We start from the raw sequence: 20,548 nt of genomic DNA, 5'->3' as shown, positions 1-20,548 counted from the left end.
GCAAATTTGGCATAAGCTTTTGATAAAGTTAAAAATTCCGCTAAAATATCATCAAATTGGGCATTAACTTGTGATAAAGTAAAAAAAAAGTTATTGAAGAAATATTTTTATGCAATTCTGCTTCCGTCTATTTTCGCCTAACTTTTTACAAGCGCACTTTATTAGCCATCACTGTAAGTGAAATTTCATAAATATTCCACGGCGTACACAGTTTACTACGGAAAGTATAAAAGACTGTCACAGAAATGAACTGAGCACAGTATAAACACCGCGCCACAACAAACCGTTTTCTGGTAAACTTTCATTTGGAAAAGTTTTTATAAAAAAAAATTTCGAAAACTAAAAAATTGTATAAAAGTGAAAGAGTTAAACCAGTAGTGAGTATTATGATGACTTAAAATTATATTCCAAATTTATATAACGAAAATATGATTATCGGCGATATATAATAAAATTAGAAGCCGATTGTGAATCGAAATCATTAAGGGTTAAAGTGAAATCTGTTGTTCGTGTAACAATTTCTATTGGAACTTTCGATGTGATCCGGTTAATATGTGTTAGTCCTATTTTAAGAGGGTTGAAATGCTGTCATCACTGAATTATCGATCTCAGAGTTGCTAAGAGAAAACTCGAACCCTTGTGCACAAATAAAAATATTCTGAAAATGGTAAAATCTTATCTTGAAAGTTACACCCATTGATTCTCAAAATGTCATTCACATATCTCAAGTGCGAAAGCAGCGCCCATGGATATTGCTGCGAAGGACAGTTTAAGACGCAGGAGAGAAGGTGTATTAGGTTGGCAAATATCTCCCTTCCGCTTTTTTGTTCTTCATTCAATGCTTTATAAAAAGTGTTACAGTGATCGGATTTAGTTCTAATACCCCCCTCGTAGAAGCCCCCTCCTTATTTGCGAAGAACTCGGACATCCACTTTTCACAAGCCTCTTTTGAGTTCAACTTTACACCCTTTACACCAACAAGAGCGTTCGCACTGGACAGGAACAGGTGATAATCACTTGGCGCTATGTTCGGGCTATATGGTGGATGCGATAAAACCTCCCATCCGAGTTCCTGTAGCTTCTGACGAGTCATCAACGAAGTGTATGGTCTGGCGTTCTCCTGTTGGCCAATTCTGAACGCATCTGGTCGATCGCCTGCTTCAAGCAGTCCAGTTGTTGTAGCTCATAAAAGATGATTCCCTTCCAATCTCACCAAACACACTTTTCGCTTGTATTGTCGTATGTGATCCATTTTTCGTCGCCAGTCACCATCCACTTCAGCAATGGGTTGAGTTCTTTCCGTTTCATCAAAACACCATTAATCTCACGGAACGTTTCTCTAGCGGATTTTCCTTTAACGAAGGAAAAATAAAAAATTTCGCGAATTTCGGCGTTAGTGAACTCCATGTTTACACGTCCATAACTGTTGAACGCAATATCCAAATTATTCATGCAAAAAGTCGTTCTGTAGGTTATATCAAGACCTTTGAAAGATGTATAGTATTGCCAGATACGAGCTCTTTAGCGCTTTATACATAGCCGCGAAATTCAAAAGACAAAAAGGCGAATATTTGAAAACCTAATATGAAGAGATCCAAACAAACAACAGATCTTGAAATTCATTGCTACTTCAAGCAACACTGAAAAATGGATCACTGCGATGCCTAGGCTACTCGTGGCGGCTTTTACGCTGCCTAGATGCTGACGAGGCATAGGTGAACGGAAAGAAGTAGTTGGAGAATTTGCGCAGTGAGCTTTTCCAGTGATTATTTTGGCTCTCTAATTTCTCTTCATTCCTCATTCTTAGGCAGTCTAGGTTTATGTAGAGCTTTTGTATATAAAATAAATACTCAAAATTCTTACCATATTTTTTTCACAGGATAACTAAATTATATGATCATAAGTTCGGAGAATTTCAACTAAATATGGACGCGGACACTTTTAGAGAATTCGGTAAAGCTGCTGTGGACTTTATAGCCGATTATTATGAAAATATACGCGATTAGTAAGAAGAAAGATTGGATAACCTAAAATCAAAGTAGATATACCGAAAAACATTTTCTTTTCACAGCGATGTTCTACCTTCCGTAGCGCCAGGCTATTTGGTCAATCAGCTACCCAAAGAGCTGCCAGAAAATCCACAACAATGGCAGGAAATTCTACAAGATATTAGTAAGCTCATCGTACCCGGCTTAACTCATTGGCAATCACCGAACTTTCATGCATTTTACGCAACTGGTTGCTCGTATCCATCCATTGTGGGAGATATGCTAGCCAGTGGCTTTAGTGTGATCGGATTTAATTGGGTGAGTAGACTTAACATCGAGACTCGTTAGATATTTCTTCAAAAGCTTGTTTTTTTTACCCATGAATTGGCTCTCATACTACCTTTCAGCTCTGCAGTCCCGCTTGCACCGAGTTGGAAGTGGTTGTCATGGACTGGTTGGCGAAATTCTTCAAATTGCCAGCACATTTCCTACACTCGACCAAAGGACCTGGTGGCGGAATTATACAAGGCTCAGCCAGTGAGGCTGTACTGATCGCTGTGATGGTGGCGCGTGAACAAGCAGTGCGACGCGTGAAAGCTGCCCAACCAGAGCTGAGTGAGGGTGAGATACGCGCACGCCTTGTCGGCTACTCTAGCGATCAGAGTAATAGTTGCATAGAAAAAGCGGGCATTTTGGGCACACTGCCGATACGTCTAGTTGCCGTCGATGAGTCTCTGGTATTTAACGGCACACAGTTAGCCAAAGCAGTCAACGAGGACTTGGCAAAGGGACTCATACCTGCAGTTTGCATTGCTACAATGGGTGCCACAGGTACTTGCTCGTATGATGACACTGAGTCACTGGCGACCGTCTGTGAGGAGCATAACATATGGTTGCATGTGGATGCTGCTTACGCAGGCTGCGCTTTAGCATTGGAAGAGTATGCGCATCTGCGGCAAGGACTCGATCGCGTCGATTCGCTGAACTACAATCTCCACAAGTCAATGCCTATACATTTTGACTGTACGGCTATGTGGTTGCGGGACTCACATAAAATTGTCGAGAGTTTCACCGTGGAACGCATCTACTTGCAACATAAATACGAAGGTCAAACGGATATACCAGATTTTCGTCATTGGCAAATACCGTTGGGTCGTCGTTTTCGTGCACTCAAAGTTTGGGTAACTTTCCGTACTCTTGGCGCTGAAGGTTTGCGTGAATATATTCGTCTTCGAATACGCCTGGCCGAGCGTTTCGAGCAGTATGTACTAGCCGATTCGCGTTTCGAGCTAGTCGCCAAACGTGCTATGGGTCTGGTCTGTTTTAGAGTGAAGGGTGGAAATGAGTTGTCCACCGAGCTTTTGAAGCGTCTAACAGATCACAAAAAGATCTATATGGTGCAGGCGATATTTCAAGGAAAGACTTTTCTACGTTTTGCCGTCTGTGGTATGGAACCGAAGGAATGTGATATAGACTTTGCTTGGCAAGAAATTGAGTCACAACTGAGCCAGCTGCTGAGTGAGCACGATGTAGCGAAGGTTGAAGTGAATACATTGGAAGAAAAGAAAGCAGAAGAGAGCCACAAGAAGAGCGTAAAAGCACAGCAAGTGCACCACAAAGATGACGTGGTCGGTATCAGTCAACAACTAACCTCGGGTCTACACATAAGTTTAGGTGCCGCAGAGAAATATAAATGAATATTCAAACATTTGAACATAAGCTTTATATACCAATTTGGCTAAACTATTTTACAATTTTACAAAATATTATATTAATATATTATATATTATTCGCATATTTGCATATTACCTAATAGCTACTGAAAACGTTTTACTTAGATTAACTTAGTCTAACTAAATACTAGCAGTCCTTTCACTTGAAACCAACCATGGAGTAAGTAAACCTCTTTATTTTCATTCGTCTTATTTATTGGCGTAGATACCGGTTACGCGGTTATAGCGAGTTTACAACAGCGTGCCAATTTCAGACACCAAGTGCAGCCAGGTCCTTCTCCACCTGATCTCCCCAATGGAATAGAATTCTTTCTCTTATACTTACTACTATTACTTTCACAGCTGGAGAGTTTTCATATGAACTGTATCAACGGTGTATTTCTGCAATTGAGGTCGTTGTGAACAATCCAAGCATTTACTGTGGAAAGCATCAGAACTTTGGAAAACACTTTCTTTCACCACCTCTGAGACTTTCTATTTAGATCGTATACCGCTGTTTTTTGATCGGCCATCGGTCTGTACGCTTGTAGTCCACAATAGCTAAGGGACAATCAACATGTTTTCTTTTTACCATCCTTTTGTTTTCTGTCTACGTTGGATATTATTGGTTTGTGGCAGTTAGAAGCAACTAGTATTTCCTTGGAATCCATCCAGCACGTAGCCATTATACCATCACAGCTTATTTGGAACTAACTTTGCCCACGTACTAGTCGCGACTCGAATTCCGGAGTTTCCTTTCGATTTCGCATATATGTATATGATTGTAGTACATGACAATTATTACGCCTAGAAATACTAATATTTCATGCCCATCCGTTAGGGCCCTATTAGCGTTTTTCTTTCTATTCAGTTTTCTTATTCGCTGAATTGTACACTGTGCAATGAAAATGCACAAACTGTTTGGAAAAAGCTTTATGGAAGCATTGAACTCGGTAGCTCCTCGAGGAAAAGTTACCAGAACTGGCGGATCTCTTTCCAAAGGCATTTAAAATTTGGGTTCAAAGTTTACCTCTTCCGTTAGATTAGTTCAAGTAGCAACGACAGCTGGTTCATTTTCAGCATTTTCATATAGATCTTCTTCCTCTTCGGAAATTAGTCGTCTTCAGGTCGCTCTTCGACGTCCGATTCAAAATGGGATCAGCATCACTGCCATTTTCGCCTGTTTCAGTACTATTTTCTTTGTCAATCAAAGGCATTTGCTGCTCTCAGAAGGGCTAAAATCCAGATCAGCGAAATTTCCAAACAGCTGTGGCAAACTTGACCAGTACTGCCGAACGGCAAATTTTTAATATATGTTTAGGGATTTTTATCACAAACAAGTCTTGTATTGGGACATTTCAGATAGAAGTTTTCATTCATAAAAAAAAGGTATAGCATTTCGAATACAGGTGGGACATATTGTCCCAGTAGGAGCGAAAGTGTTAAAAAATGATCCTTGCGAGGTTCCCTACTTTTTTCAAGAAAAAACACAGAAACTTTCAAATTTAATGGGGTATGGTTATTATCATTCGAAAAAAAAAATCTTTAGCATTTAAATTTGTAACCGAACAATCGACCGGCCCAAAATGGGAAGTTATCTGCTCACTAAAGTGTTCTGTATTGATTGACTCGATGGCGCCAACTTGTTGGAACATAGTCGGTTATCATGCCTCGATAACGGTCGCCAATGACGGTTACGTTCTCACTGCCATCATTTTTGAAGAGATATGAACCGATGATTCCATCGGCCTACAAAGCACAACAAACCGTTGTTTTTTCTAAATGAAATGGCAGCTCTTGTATCTCTTGAGTTTTCTCTTAGTCCCAATTGTCTTATGTACATAGGTGGTAAATAAAGTAGATATCTTATGACGCACTTAGACCTTTAGGCAGCGCATTGTGAAACCTGCCTGCAACTAAAATCCTTTGACACTTTCATGTCTTCTCTGAACCAACTTCTGTTGTGTATCTTGAAAAATTTTTCCAATACAAAAAGTTTTACCAGTGTAACCTATTAAGCATCGTCAAGAAACCATAGACCGATAGTTGCAATTCTTTTCCTATACTAAAGCTTTGCAATCACATAGAAGATGATGTATAGTCTACTCTTCTTCTACTTCTTGACAGCTTGTACAATGGTTAATCTCTACAATAGTTATCTTTTACAATAGTTATTGTATAGTGTTCTGAGTCTGCTGGTTATGCAACTTACTACTGTAAATTCTGCTACAATTTTTTAGTAGCCAAGACCCGAACCTTTTACTGACTTTTCTGTACGCAAACCACCCGGCAGCAACAATCGTTTGATACAAGTACATAATACACTAAATTATAATAAAAAAAATATTGTTTGCTTAATTGTGGCAAAAACTTATCGATATAAAAACTAATTTGATAAGGTAAAACTCCCAAAGCTTTCAATAAAGAATGTAACGTTGGCAATTGAGAAGACTTAGAAGATGTTTTATGGTGAGTTTGAACGCAATAAGCTGAAAAAATAACGGAAAGAGCAGAATATATTTAAATTTTAAATCATCATCAACTAACGGTATATTTTACTTAGGTGCATAGTTATCAACATTCACTTTCAAATTGTCGCAGGCACATCGCTTTGTGTTCGTATGTTTAGCTCTTTTGCATAACAAAGCAATTTATTTGCGGCGACAGTGAGTTTTGCAATATCTGCATCACAGTAAAGTGGAATTTAAAGTTGTGCTATGTGGAAAGTAGGCGTGGTTGTTATCTGATTTCGCCCATTTTCACATTGTGACTTAAGAATGTAAGAAGAATGCCACGTACCAAATTTTTCCGAAATCGGTTAGTCGGGTTCCGAGATATGGAGTTTCACCAAAAAGTGAGCGATGCCACGCCCATCGTACAATTTTCACACTGACTCTCATAAAGCTTTCTCATACCATCCCGGCAGCAAATTACAACGTCTCTGACGCATTTAGTTATATGTGACCTGGTCTACGAAAAGGGAGCTAACGTGCGAAAACTAGTTTTCTGGGAAAAGCTGTTAAAAATAATCGTCAGTTTCTCGTTATCTCATTAATTGTTCTCCTTTTTTTTGACACCTAATCCCCCTTTTCGTAGGCCAGGTCACATATATTAATTGCGCTTTTAGTAGTTTTGAGCAGTACCGTTATATAGGGTGCGAGCATCCGATTTCGTCCATTTTCACACTATAGGTTTAGTTGTTGTAGCTAAGGTGGTTTAGGAGATATGTACATAAAACTTATTAGATGGCGGGGCCACGCCCACTTTTCCAAAATATTTTCCCACAGGTGTCTCCGACTACTGTGATCCTCTTTTACTTATGGCATATTATAGGTTTTCGGTTAATGGTGATTTGTGGGCGTGGCAGTGGTCCGATTACGCCCACCTTCGAACTCGAACTTTTTTACGCTAAGAAATCGGCATATCAAGTTTCATCAATATATCTCAATTTTTACTCAAGTTGCAGCTTGCACGGGTGGACGGACGGACGGACAGACAGACAGTCAACCGGATTTCAACTTTTCTCGTCACCCTGAACATTTATATCATTTATATATACATAACCCTATATCTTTCTCGTTTTTGGCTGATGCCAATCAGTAAAGGAAAAGAAGGTCTTAATTTGCCATCAGCATAGCGTTCACTAATCATGCTCGACAAAGCAGAAAAGCATTATAAAAGGCCCAGACCAAAAGAGCGCCTCTGCGAAGCTTTAGGTTCGTGCCAGAGACAACAGTGCTTTAGACCCGACAGGTAAAATCACAAGATCGACGCTCTCGAAAAAAGCCCGACTAGAATCCCCGACTAACCCAGCGCTATAAAACTGCTGTATCAAACTATTGAGGGATGCCGACAGATGCCGATTTTGTCAGGAACAGCTCAACGAACCATTCTAGGCCCAGACTTGTGGAACATAAACTATGACGCTTTACTAAAACTCGAAATGCCAGACTAATCGTACTAAATTGGCTACGCGGTTGAGATTGCAGCAGTAATCAGAGCACGAAACACAGAAGAAGCGCGAGAAAGCAAAATTACATATGTCATTATAAAGACACAAGCATGGCTCGACTCACACAATCTACAGCTCGCTACAGAAAACACAAACCTAATACTGCTTACAAATAGGCACATATCTCTCGATATAAGTCTGCTAACGACTACAGGTATACTAAAGAGAGAAAATGCAGTAAAGTACTCAAGCTAAAGAATGGAACCTAGATTAACTTTCTGATTAGAAGAGCTCAGCAAAAAAAAGAGAAAGCTTTTTATTATACGGAGTAGAGATCTGGGCAGATGCGCTCAAACTGGGAAACCGGCGTAAGATAGTGACCAGTTTGCACCGCAGTCCTCAGAGTTGGATCAGCCTACCGAACAGTATCAGATCAATATTACTTATAGCGGTAATGCCCAACATAGCTGCTACCCAAACACGGATATTTCAGAAAGTACCTTCAAGAATGGGTAAAGTCGAAAAACCGTCATCCCTATAGTATATAACGATGCGACTGAAGCCGAGTTGCAAGGTGGGCGACGACTCCTTAGAGTAATGTTTTTTAATGCGGAAGGCATTTTCCAGCCCCTAAACCGAAAAAAATTGATGCTGACAACAAACCCGTAGGCACCGCGGCACGAAGGAAAACATAGCAGAAACTGACCTGCAATAGGTTTGGACACCTTGTCATAAAGTAACCCTCCTTACGGCCTAAAAAAATAGAAATTTTCGACTGACAAGAGATCGTTTTATAAACAAATTTCATAATAAGATTTTCTCTTCATCATTTTTCTTTACAAAAACACCAAATACGTTTTGCATTTGACAATATGACTCACCAAAATGTGTACCGGAAATATTGCAATTTCAAAACTGCAATCAGTAATTATTTTATTTATAAGTCAATTAAATGCATAGTTCTGACTTATTTGCATACATTTACAGCTTTGTGTGATAAGTACAATTCATTATTGTAAATAGAACACAACTCTGCTTAACGAAAGCAAACAAAAACTTCAAAAAAAAAAAAAATTAATGATTAGATGACAATAAATAACACTGCAGTAAAGTTGATTAGATAGCGGTGGAAGATCAAGTTGAAGGTTTGTAAAAAATATATACATATACAGATTTACATGCACACATCTGCACGTACGCATACATGTGCTGGCCATCATTAAAGTTCGCTTTTGTTCTTCGCCGCTTTTGCAGCAATATTCAGATCCTTAGTAAAGGGATACAGTGCTGGCGAGACACATTGGAACAAAACAAAATAATAGTTGAATAATAATGAAGTTGCTTCTTTTTTTACGTAAACGCAGCATTTTGAAATTTCTAAACAGAATATTAAATTTAAAATTTTAAATTTTTCAGAATAAAAATTATTAAAAAAAATGTATTAAACAAATTAATTTAAATTAAATAAAATAATTGTTGTTTTAATTTTTTAAATATATTTTAATATTTTCAAATTGAAACATATTTCTTCTGACATTTTTTGTATGCGAAAGCTTGAGTAAAATATGTAGATTTACCTGAGAATGGCACTTTGAAGCCAAATTAAATTAAATTCACAGAAAATACCATCTTTTATATAACATAGATGATGAACGCGTATCATTAAAATTTCGAACAATTACAGCGTATAGCTGTCCAATCTGAGCAATTTTCTCAGCTATTATTACATTGCCTTAGATAATAAACGGTGCTAAATTTCGTGCTGATATCTCGACAAATAAAACAGTTTCCCTTACAAAGTTTTGATTCCGATCGTTCAAAATCAACAGCTCGTATAAAGAGGGATCAGATCGCGTATATAGAGAAAGTCGGACAGTCATGGTTAAGTCAACTCAGCTCATCACGCTTTTCTCTTAGAGTTATAAACTTCGTGATAAATTTCAGACCCCACTAAAACATCATCAAATTTTTCCATGGACTAGATAAAGTTAAAAAAGAATTATTGAAATATCATTGTGCAATTCTACTTCCTTCTCGCCTAGCCTTTTAACAACCACAATTTATTAGCCATTAAAATTTTATGAATTCTCCACGGCTTACACAGTTTACTACGGAAAGTATAAAAGACCATCACAGAAATGAACTGAACACAGTATAAACACCGCGCCACAACAAACCATTTTCTCGCAAAATTTCATTTGGAAAAAATCTATAAAAAAAATTTCGAAAACTAAAAAAATTGTGTAAAATTGAAAGAATTGAAATTAAAGAAGTTAAACAAATAGTGAGTACTATAATGATTTAAAATTATATTCCAAATTCATATAACGAAAATATGATTATCGGCGAAACATAACGAAATTAGAAGCCGATTGTGAATCGAAATCATTATGGGTTAAAGTGAAAACTCTAGTTCGTGGAACAACTTATAATGGAGTTTTCGATGTGATCCGATTGATGTGATAGTACTATGAAATGAAACTGTATCTGCTTACAATATCACATAGATAAAACGGTGTTATCATCACTGAATTTTTAGTCCAAGAGTTCCAGAGGAAAAACTCGAACTGCTCTACACAAACAAAAAGTTTGTAAAATTAGGAAAATTTCACCCACTATGTGATAGTGACACCCATGGATATTGCCGGCAGGTGTATTGCTGCGAAGTTCAATCTTGGGGGCAGAGAAGCCAATTATTTCAGAGGATCCAAACAGCAGATCTTGACGTTCTCTGCTACTTCAACTGCATTACTGAAAACTTGGATTACTGCGTCGCAGCGGCTAGTCGTCGCGGCTTTTATGCTATTAACATACCGAAGAGACATACATATGTAAACAGAAAGAAGTCGCTGGAGACGAACCGAAGCTGGAAGAGAAGGTTAGGTAGAAAGTTTACTGTAAAGAGCTCTGCATCAAGCTTAACTTTAGGCTACCGGATTACGAGATTTTTTTTTTAAGGCAAAAGTGACTGCTAGTAAGGAGGTAGTAGACATACTATTTCTCCGAAGTGTAGTAAGCTCGCTAACTGTGCGCTCAAAATTAGTCAAGGAGTGGCCATACTTACTAGAAATAGCATCAAGTTACTTCATTTATATACTTTTTTGAGAGCCTCGTGGTAGCAGAATCATTATTAGTAATGAGCTGGTGAGAGGCCCCATTAACATCAGAGTGGGAAGGAGCTTATCTCCATTGTCATTTTACGTTCTAGCACTGGACCTATGGACCTCGCATTCGCTTAACATGCAATGGTTGACGACCAGCTGCGACTGCGAGACTATTTTCATCTAGCATATAACGCACTGAATCCACTGAAGCATTTGCTTTTTGAACCGTTCATATTGCCGCAATAGAAGTTCCTGTTGTACATTCTTAAACGCAAGCTGTCAAAGTTGTAGGTAGAAACATCCAGGCTTTTTCTTTTCCATTGGCCAGCTTTTGTAAGACTGAGGTTCAAATATGTTGACAGTCTCACTTTCGGCAAACCAGGAGTTGTAGAGGAAACTGGTTACAGCAGCCTCAACAAATTTTTGATAAGCTTAAATCATTTTGTCGCTTTATGACGGTCTTTCGAACAACTATATAGGAGTTTTAGGCACCAGAATGAACCAGCGCTAGGCTGAGATTCCAGTTGGGATCGTTCTTCTGACTTAAGCTAACCTACAGTGATAATAAAGAACTTTAAACAGTGTTAAAACTTCATCTTAATTTGAATGATATAGTCCAAGAATGCTCTTCAAATTTGCAAACAGTATGCAGACAAACAAACTCGAAAGCAACGGTCCATACTGATCCTAAGAAACAATAATACTTAAGAAGAGTTCAAAACACGGTGTTTGAACAACATTCCTAGTCCTTGGTTAATAATTTTAAAATATTACTCTCTAAGTGTTCTTTCCTCATTCATATGGAGTTTAGACGTATGAAGAACTTTTGTATATAAAATAAATACTCAAAATCAATACCATATTTCTTTGAACAGTATATTTAAATTATATGATCATAAGTTCAGAAGATTTCCACTAGATATGGACGCGGACACCTTCAGAGAATTCGGTAAAGCTGCTGTGGACTTTATAGCCGATTATTATGAAAATATACGCAATTGGTAAGAAGGAACACTGGTTCATCAAAAATCAAAGCAAATATACGGAAAAACATTTCCTTTTTCGCAGCGATGTTCTACCTTCCGTAGCGCCAGGCTATTTAATCAATCAGCTACCCAAAGAGCTGCCAGAAAATCCACAACAATGGCAGGAAATTCTGCAGGATGTTCGCAAGCTCATTGTGCCCGGCTTAACTCATTGGCAATCACCGAATTTTCATGCATACTACTCAATAGGCTGCTCGTACCCATCCATTGTCGGAGATATGCTAGCCAACGGCTTTGGTGTGATGGGCTTTAATTGGGTGAGTAAACTTAGCATCGAGAGTCGTTAGATATTTCTTCAAAAGTTTTTTTTTTTATCCATCAATTGGCTCTCACACTGTCTTTCAGATAAGTAGTCCCGCTGCCACCGAATTAGAAATGGTTGTCATGGACTGGTTGGCGAAATTCTTCAAATTGCCAGCACATTTCCTATACTCGAACAAAGGGTCTGGTGGCGGAATTATACAGGGTTCATCCAGTGAGGCTATACTGATCGCTGTGATGGTGGCGCGTGAACAAGCAGTTCGACGCGTGAAAGCCGCCCAACCAGAGCTGAGCGAGGGTGAGATACGCGCACGCCTTGTCGGCTACTCTAGCGATCAGAGTAATTGTTGCGTAGAAAAGGCGGGCATTTTGGGCGCATTGCCGATAGGTCTAGTTGCCGTCGATGAGTCTCGGGTATTTAACGGCACACAGTTAGCCAAAGCAGTGAAAGAGGACCTGGCAAAGGGGCTCATACCTGCAGTTTGCATTGCTACAATGGGCGCCACAGATACTTGCTCGTATGATGACATTGAGTCACTGGCGACCGTCTGTGAGGAGCATAACATATGGTTGCATGTGGATGCTGCTTACGCGGGCTGCGTTTTAGCATTGGATGAGTATGCGCATCTGCGGCAAGGACTCGATCGCGTCGACTCGCTAAACTACAACCCACACAAGACATTGCCTATCAATTTTGACTGTACGGCTATGTGGTTGCGTCACTCACATAAAATTGTCGAGAGTTTCACTGTGAAACGCATGTACTTGCAACATAAATACGAAGATCAAACCGGTATACCAGAGTTTCGTCATTGGCAAATAGCGTTGGGACGTCGCTTTCGTGCACTCAAAGTTTGGGTAGCTTTCCGTACTCTTGGCGCTGAAGGTTTGCGTGAATATATTCGTCTTCGAATACGTCTAGCCGAGCGTTTCGAGCAGTATGTACTAGCCGATTCGCGTTTCGAGCTATTCGCCAAGCGTGCTATGGGTCTGGTCTGTTTTAGAGTTAAGGGTGGAAATGAGTTGTCCACCGAGCTTTTGAAGCGTCTAACAGATCACAAAAAGATCTATATGGTGCAAGCGATATTTCACGGAAAAACTTTTATACGTTTTGTCGTTTGTGGTATGGAACCGAAGGAATGTGATATAGACTTTGCTTGGCAAGAAATTGAGTCACAACTGAGCCAGCTTCTGAGTGAGCAAGATGTAGCAAAGGTCGCAGTGAATTCGTTGGAAGAAAAGAAAGCAGAAGAGAGCCACAAGAAGAACGTTAAAGTACATTAATTGCGCCAAAAAGATGACGGGGTGGGGACTACACCTAAGTTTAGGTGCCGCAGAGAAATGTAAATGAATATTCAAACATATGAACATAATCTTATATTTATATGCCAATTTGGCTAAACTATTTTACCAAATATTATATTAATATATTACCAGACAGCTACTGAGACCGTTTGACTTAAATTACCTTAGTCTAACTAAATATTAGCAGTCCTTTCACTTGAAACCAACAATGGAGTAAGTAAAACTCTTTATTTCGCGGTTATAGGCGAGTTTACAATAGCGCGCCAATTTGAGTCACTAAGTGCAGCCAGGTCCTTCTCCACCTGATCTCTTTAACGAAGTCGTGGTCTTCCTCTTCCATTGCTTCCCCCGGCGGATACTGCATCTCGTGATTCGCTGAACTATATAAATGTCGTCGTATAACTCATCGTTCCATCGAATGCGATATTCTCCGTTGCCAATGTGCAAAGGACTATAAATCTTCCGCAGAACATTTCTCTTAAAAACACGTAACGCCGGCTCATCAGATGTTGTCATAGTCCATGCCTTTGCATCATATAGCAAGACGGGAATAATGAATGATTATAGAGTTTGGTCTTTGTTGCCTACTCGGTCCCAAGTACCATATATTAGCAAGAGTTATTCTGCGTTGGATTTCGAGCCTGACATTGTTGTCGGTGTTAATGCCAGTTCCAAGGTAGACGAAATTATCTACGACTTCGTTGTAGTGACTGTCAACAGCGACGTGGCAGCTTAATCGCGAATGCGACGACTCTTTCTTTGATGACAACAAATATTTCGTCATGCCCTCGTTCACTGCCAGACCCATTTGCTTTGCTTCTTTATTCATTCTGTGGAAAGCAGAACTAACGGCGCGGTTTCTGAGGCCAATGATTACAATATCATCGGCGTACACCAGCAGCTGTACACTCTTATAGAAGATTATACCTTCTCTATTTAGTTCTCCAGCTTGAATTATTTTCGCCAGCAATAGATTGAAGTCGCAGAATAGGGATTCACCTTGTCTGAAACCTCGTTTGGTATCGAACGGCGCGGAGATGTCCTTCCCGACCCTGATGAAGCTTTTCATTATTTTTTCTAATTTTTTACTTTGCCTAAGAGACTATCGGTCTATAACCGATTTGGAGCTAGTGACTTTCAAGATCAAGTTTTTGGAACATATCTCCCATACAACCGGTTTTCAGAAATTTGTTTAAGGGCCACAGTCTCGTCTAATCATCTAATCGCTTTAGTGCCAATCACTATAAACTCTTAACTTAAATTTGGTTTCCCGACAGGCGGCATTCTTTATGGAAACGGTTCCGTAGACGTAACGGATGCTATGTTTTTGGACCACCGATGAAAAAAACAAGGTACCTGATTATTAACGGGATACAAAACAAAACAGGAGACAGTATGTAGACAGCTGAGTCCAATCGGTAGTCCGCTGTATGGGTGTTGCCTTGTGAAAGTCCCTCAAATTATACAGTCTGTTGATAAAGTTTTGGCGTTAACATAGAAATATTTTATCGACTGCTTCAAACGTGGTAATAAAATCATTAAACTGTGCGTTCCTGGATAAATTGCATGTCAGAATCCACGTTAAGCGAACCAGTTAGGAGAAACACTATTCCGTCCATGTGGTAAAACATTACTAAATACTTGTACAGCCGCCCTACAGCCAGATGTGGCCCGCCCGGACTTTTTTTGTTTCCTTGCCTGAAAAGGCCGATAAAACCTTTAATATCCTTCTCACCAAATTTGTCACGGCGTTAATTGTTGGCAGCAGCAAGTACAAGTTGCTTGTTGCGACAAATGACAGACAGACAGATAACGAGTAGTACCGTAATAAAACAAATAAACACGGCTCCCTCCCTCAGTGTGAGTGGCAATGTACAAAAATCGTAGTCTAGGGATTATCAGCAAAATATACACAGGACTGCATACAATAATCTACAGCTACCCGAAGCTAGGCGTTCACATTGGAAACACTGTTAACAATGTATTTTGGTGATTGCAACTAACTGCTCGCAATATTGGCGTTATGCCAGGGGAAGTAGTCGAATATGGATAAGGCAATAATGGTATTTTTGTATATGTGCTGGGGTGTACGTGCATTGACAAGTGTATTTATATGTGTTTTTAAACTGAAGCGAAAAGAACAATGTTTGGTGGGCAGCGGTCGGAAATTGTAAATAGCTTTTGGGTTAAATATGCCAATAGGACATATTTTGTATATAATATGAAAAATTTTGTATGAAAGATTTACATAAATCAAGAATTATTTTCAAAAAGAGTTGAGCTTCTTAGATAAAAGGTTATTCATTTCGAGGCTACCTACTTTTTTAAGAAACAGACTCTTCAAATTCAAAGGGTAATTATTATTATCATTCGAAAGAACATTTTTCGGCATTTATTTCTTGAAGATTATCTCTTTCAAATGTTAGCCGCGGCTACGTTTCAATAGTCTAATGGCTCATACGACCATTTCGACTGGTAACTGGGGAATGACATGCATGATGTTGTGCTCCAAGGCCTGAATCGAAGCGAGATTGTCCGCATAGACTTTGAACTTTACCTATCCCCACAGAAAAGCGTCTAACGGTGTGATATCAGATGATCTTCGTGGCCAATTGACCGGCCCAAAACGTGAAATTATCTGCACATCAAAGTGTTCTCTCAATAAATCCATTGATTTATGCGATGTGTTGGAAGTGGCGCCGTCTTGTTGTGACCAAATGTTGCCATTGAATATTACGTCCTCAACGCAATCATTTTTAAGAAATATGAGCCGATTATTCCACCGACCATAAACCACACCTAACCGTTGTTTTTTTCCTGAATGAATTGGCAGCTCTTGCATCGCTTTCATGTTGCGCAATTTTGCTTGTTTACGTACCCATTGAGCGGAGAGATATGTCTGCCCGTTGTTCACTACTGTAGGTAGGTAGCTAGAGTGTATGCCTTATGACGCACTTAGACCTTTAAAAAGCACATTCTGAAACCTACCTGGAATTAAAAACCTCTGACTGTTTCATGTCTTCTCTGAACCAACTTGTGCTCCTGAAGAAGTTTTCCAATACAAAAAGTTTTAACAGTGCAACCTCAGAAACATCTTCAAGAAACCCTCGACCGATAGTTGCAATTCTTTTCCTATACTAAAGCTTTGCATTCACATAGAAGACGCTCTATAGTCTACTCTTCTTCTGCTTCTTGAAACTTTCTACAATAGTTAACCTCTACAATAGTTATCGTATGGTGTGCTCAGTCTGCTGAATCTACAACTGACTATTGTAAATTCTGCTAAATTGTTTTAGTAGCCAAGACTCGAACCTTATGTTGGGTTTTCTGTACTCAAACCAACCGATAGCAGCAATCATTCGGTACAGAACACTTTAAATTATATCAAAAAATATTGTTTACTTAACTGTGGCAAAAACTTATCGATATAAAAAAACTTATTCGATAAGATAAAAAGTCTTAGAGTTTGCAATAAAGAATGGAATGGTGACAACTGAGAAGACTTAGAACAGATTCTGTGGTGAAATTGAATGTAGAAGCTGAAAAAATATCGGAAAGAGTAAAAAAGAGTAACATTTTAAATCAAAAATAAGTAAATAATAAGCAAGTTGTAGTAGGAAAAAATATTGAACACATTAAAAAAAAATTTAAAAAAATTTAAAAAAATTAAAAAAAATGTAAAAAAAATTTCGACAAACAAGTTTAAGGAAATTTTGAAAAATATTTTCAAAAAATGTGCAGGCGAAAGGTCGCTTCTGTTGACAAGCGATATCATTATGATTATTTTACAAAATGTGAGCAATCACGCACATACTTAAAAGAAAATAGTTAAACAAATTCCTTTCCGTCATTTTGTGCAAACGCCATTTCTTTCCACCATCAACTAACGGCATATTTTAGTTAGGTGTATAGTTATCAACACTCACTTTCAAATTGTCACAGGCTCATCGCTTTGTGTTCGTGTGTTTAGCACTTTTGCATAACAAAGCAATTTATTTGCGGCGACAGTGAATTCTGCATGGCCTATAAAGCTCTCTCGGTCACTTTATGTGAGCCATATTTTTGACAAAGCTTAGAGTGTGGGTTTATTTGCAATATTTTTGCTGCTTTTATGTCGTTTCGCCTATTTTGACTAACAAAAAAGGTGCAAATAATTGCTTAAACTCGTGCAAATACATTAGGATGGTTAAACTGGTTCGAAGAAGTGATTGAATTTCATTCTGAGTTAGAAATAACGGTTTCGAAAGTTTCTAATAAGATAATGATCGATAATCGATTCTTTATTTTTAAAATTTTTCTACAATTTCACTTTCAATGATAATTGAGTCTTGAGGCAACCCCTTATAAAAACAGCTAAAACTCGATATCATGAGAGTCGCTACAAAATAACCGGAAGTTACCCGGAATATATCCGGGTTCTCAAGCTCATTTTAACTTAGCAACATTTTTGAATTAAGTTTTCTAAAACTTGGAAAACTTGTGTTGAAATTTGCTTACTAAGCGATACGCTACGCTAACTAGTCTATCAGTTTTTGAGATATCGATCTAAAATTTTGGACAATCCTTTTCCCATTAAAAAGCTGCTTATTTGTTGAAACCACTGATATCGAACTGCTTTACGATATAGCTGCCGTACAGACTGACCAATCACAATCAATCCTTAACTACGGCGCAGTAATATGGTCGCGCGGATGTGTGAAACGCAGACAAAGAAGCTTCAAACTTGTCAGAACACTTCACTCAGGACTACAAGAGGAGGCCTTTTCATCTCCTATCGAATACCAACATAGTGAGGTCCGTATGCTCCCAGTTAAGTAGCATAATGAACTCCTCTCCAGGCAGTTCCTGCTGGGGTGCTTTCGCTTGAAACGGAATCGCCTTCTAAGAGTATCAGGAGGTATTGCGTCGACGACATAAAACATAAAACAATACGCCGACCAGACTTCGGACATAACTAACTTCCAACTGACCACCATTCGAAGTGGAACCATTAACACCTTCACCGACTCTCTCTCAGTGAACGGCGTACTTGGAGTCAAACCAAGACCAATTGTAGACGAAGAGCTCGAGTTGCTGTCAGAAACGAGAGTAACCCTGGTGCAGCATCGTTTTGGATCCTACTTATCCATAATAGAGCCTGACATATCAAATATATCACATCTGACATCCTTCTCCCTTTGGATCCAGGCGCAGAGAAGCCGCATCCCGAAAAGCCGAGCATTACAAAGCAGCAAAAAGCAGGTGAGACACGGAGCTAGTGATATAGAACAGATTCTAGAATTTCCGCAAATCCCCCATTTTACCCTTGAAGAGCTGCAACTATCCGCTGGCAAGATCAAGGCCAACAAATCATACGGCCCGGACGGGATCCCAGCAGAAATCCTGGAAATAATCGCCGCAGAGTGACTAGCCTGTTCCATTGAATATGTACAACGCTTGCTTCGAAGCCAGAATATTTCGTGTTGCTGGCGACTTTAGATGTTCAAAACTCCTTCAACAACACTTGATGGTATGATCGAAAAAAGCTTTGAAATCCTCGACTATCTCTGTGCTGTACTGCGGAGCTACCTCAGTAACACAAAACTGTTGGACCAAACTAGAGAGGGATCACGACAGATAGCGGTCACTTCAGGAGCAGCACAAGGATTCATTCTCGACCCCGAATTGTGGAACATCAACTATGACGCTATACCTCGAAAATACCAGAAAAATCGTACATAATTGGCTACGCGGACGATATTGCAACAGTAATTATAGAAAGAAAGACCTGGTAAGGAATTTAATTAGCGTCATGCTGGAGATTGAAGCAAACTGGGGAATTATCTAGAAATTCGCAGCAATCTTGCAACATAGTAAAAATGGGAACTGGAAGAAGGTTATCGCAGATGCAAACCTCTTACGAAAAATAGAACGCCACCCTGTAGTAATGCAATGTGGTCTCAGGGTGGGCGACAGTTCCGTAAAGGGAGGTTTTAGTGATGATCCGGAAGGCATTATAGGGGGTTGAATATATGTATTTCAAATATTTTTGTGCATAACACTCAATTATCATGATCTCTGACTGCTAATCGTCGATTCTTAAGCACCGATTACTCTTTTTTATTGGCGTACTGATCATCAGTTGAGGTTGATGGTCGTTCAGACGTGCGTTCTCGACCCTCATTGAATAATTTGTGCCAATCAAAAACACTTGCTCGCTCCAAAAAATTTTCACCAAAGGCCTTTTCCAACATTCTGAATGTTTCGGCGCTAGAAATTTGATTCCGCACACAAAATTGAATGGAACTTCTTTGTTGCATAATTTCACTCATCGTAAAAATCGCCGAATGCACTTTATGCACTTCAGAAAGACAGGCGTATACTAAACACTAATGATTATTTTGATTTGACATTTGGCACAGCTGTCACTGACAGTCATACCAACCTAGAAGAAAATTTTTTCGATGAATGTTTTTTCGCGCATAATTTATATGAAAAAGTCTTACTATTTCTTGCTGGTTTAGTTAATAAAAAATATCAAAATCTTTTTTTTTAATATTTTCCCTCAATAATGACCCACACTAATGTACAAAGCACCATTATTTATAAGGACGATTTTTACATAGCATGTAATTGAATGCAGTTGCATGCCCCAGTAACCCACTTCGTGGCAAATTGAAATGAAACACATTTGTATTTGAATTTTATTTTTAGTGTCATATAGCTTGTGTATTTAGAAAAGTGTTAGCTTTATTAGCTTTTACATTGAGTGAACAGCGGTATTAAATACATACCATACATACATACAAAGAATGTTTATGTTTTTAGGCAACTAAAATATTAAGTTGTCGAGTGTTTAATAGGACTTGAGGGAGAGACATTTAGCAGAGTCTATAAATTGAATTATTTAAATTATACAAATTTGGACAAATATACATATTTGCTATGCTAGAGAGCGCTTGCAAGCTTATTTTCATATTTTTTGCATATAAATATAATTATTTAAGCATTATTTAGACATTGTGCTACAGATTATAGACTCTACTGTGTACGCATATATAATATTTTGGTTAAATGAACTGTCCATTAGCACGGCATGCTTACAATATTTCCACTTATTTGTAATTTTCAACTCCGTTTCCGCACGTATTAGGCGTTAATATTCACCACATACACTGTGCAACATATAAACTATATTTGG

At 38.7% G+C, this 20,548-nt stretch overlaps 1 protein-coding gene across 6 annotated transcripts; it reads left to right on the top strand.

Annotated features, from left to right (window-relative positions):
• The first annotated feature begins 232 nt into the window (after nt 1-232).
• Nucleotides 233-13,527, top strand: LOC126753026 (3,4-dihydroxyphenylacetaldehyde synthase 2-like). 6 transcript variants are annotated; one of them, XM_050464130.1, is made up of 5 exons: nt 233-377; nt 1,880-2,005; nt 2,072-2,306; nt 2,396-2,699; nt 12,452-13,385. In XM_050464130.1, the coding sequence occupies exons 2-5, from the start codon at nt 1,926-1,928 to the stop codon at nt 13,345-13,347; spliced, it is 1,515 nt and encodes a 504-aa protein (XP_050320087.1). In that variant the 5' UTR covers nt 233-377; nt 1,880-1,925; the 3' UTR covers nt 13,348-13,385. The 6 variants fall into 6 exon arrangements, with proteins under 6 accessions (XP_050320087.1, XP_050320084.1, XP_050320086.1 ...); XM_050464127.1 differs by having other exon boundaries at nt 2,396-2,819; nt 12,572-13,385; XM_050464129.1 differs by having other exon boundaries at nt 2,396-3,197; nt 12,950-13,385.
• Nucleotides 13,528-20,548: the final 7,021 nt, after the last annotated feature.

The sequence above is a fragment of the Bactrocera neohumeralis genome, chromosome 3 (assembly GCF_024586455.1).
Source record: "Bactrocera neohumeralis isolate Rockhampton chromosome 3, APGP_CSIRO_Bneo_wtdbg2-racon-allhic-juicebox.fasta_v2, whole genome shotgun sequence".
In the NCBI taxonomy this organism is placed as follows: domain Eukaryota; kingdom Metazoa; phylum Arthropoda; class Insecta; order Diptera; family Tephritidae; genus Bactrocera; species Bactrocera neohumeralis.
Note: the sequence above shows the minus strand (reverse complement) of the source record. Positions and strands in the feature narration are given on the sequence as shown.

What these genes read in the sequence shown, in the direction of transcription:
- LOC126753026 (XM_050464126.1), top strand. Translation starts at nt 1,926, where the DNA reads ATGGACGCGGACACTTTTAGAGAATTCGGTAAAGCTGCTGTGGACTTT. An exon ending in TATGAAAATATACGCGATTA is followed by an intron (nt 2,006 to 2,071) that starts GTAAGAAGAAAG and finishes TTCTTTTCACAG; the next exon opens with CGATGTTCTACCTTCCGTAG. An exon ending in GGGTCTACACATAAGTTTAG is followed by an intron (nt 3,663 to 13,391) that starts GTGCCGCAGAGA and finishes ACCTAAGTTTAG; the next exon opens with GTGCCGCAGAGAAATGTAAA.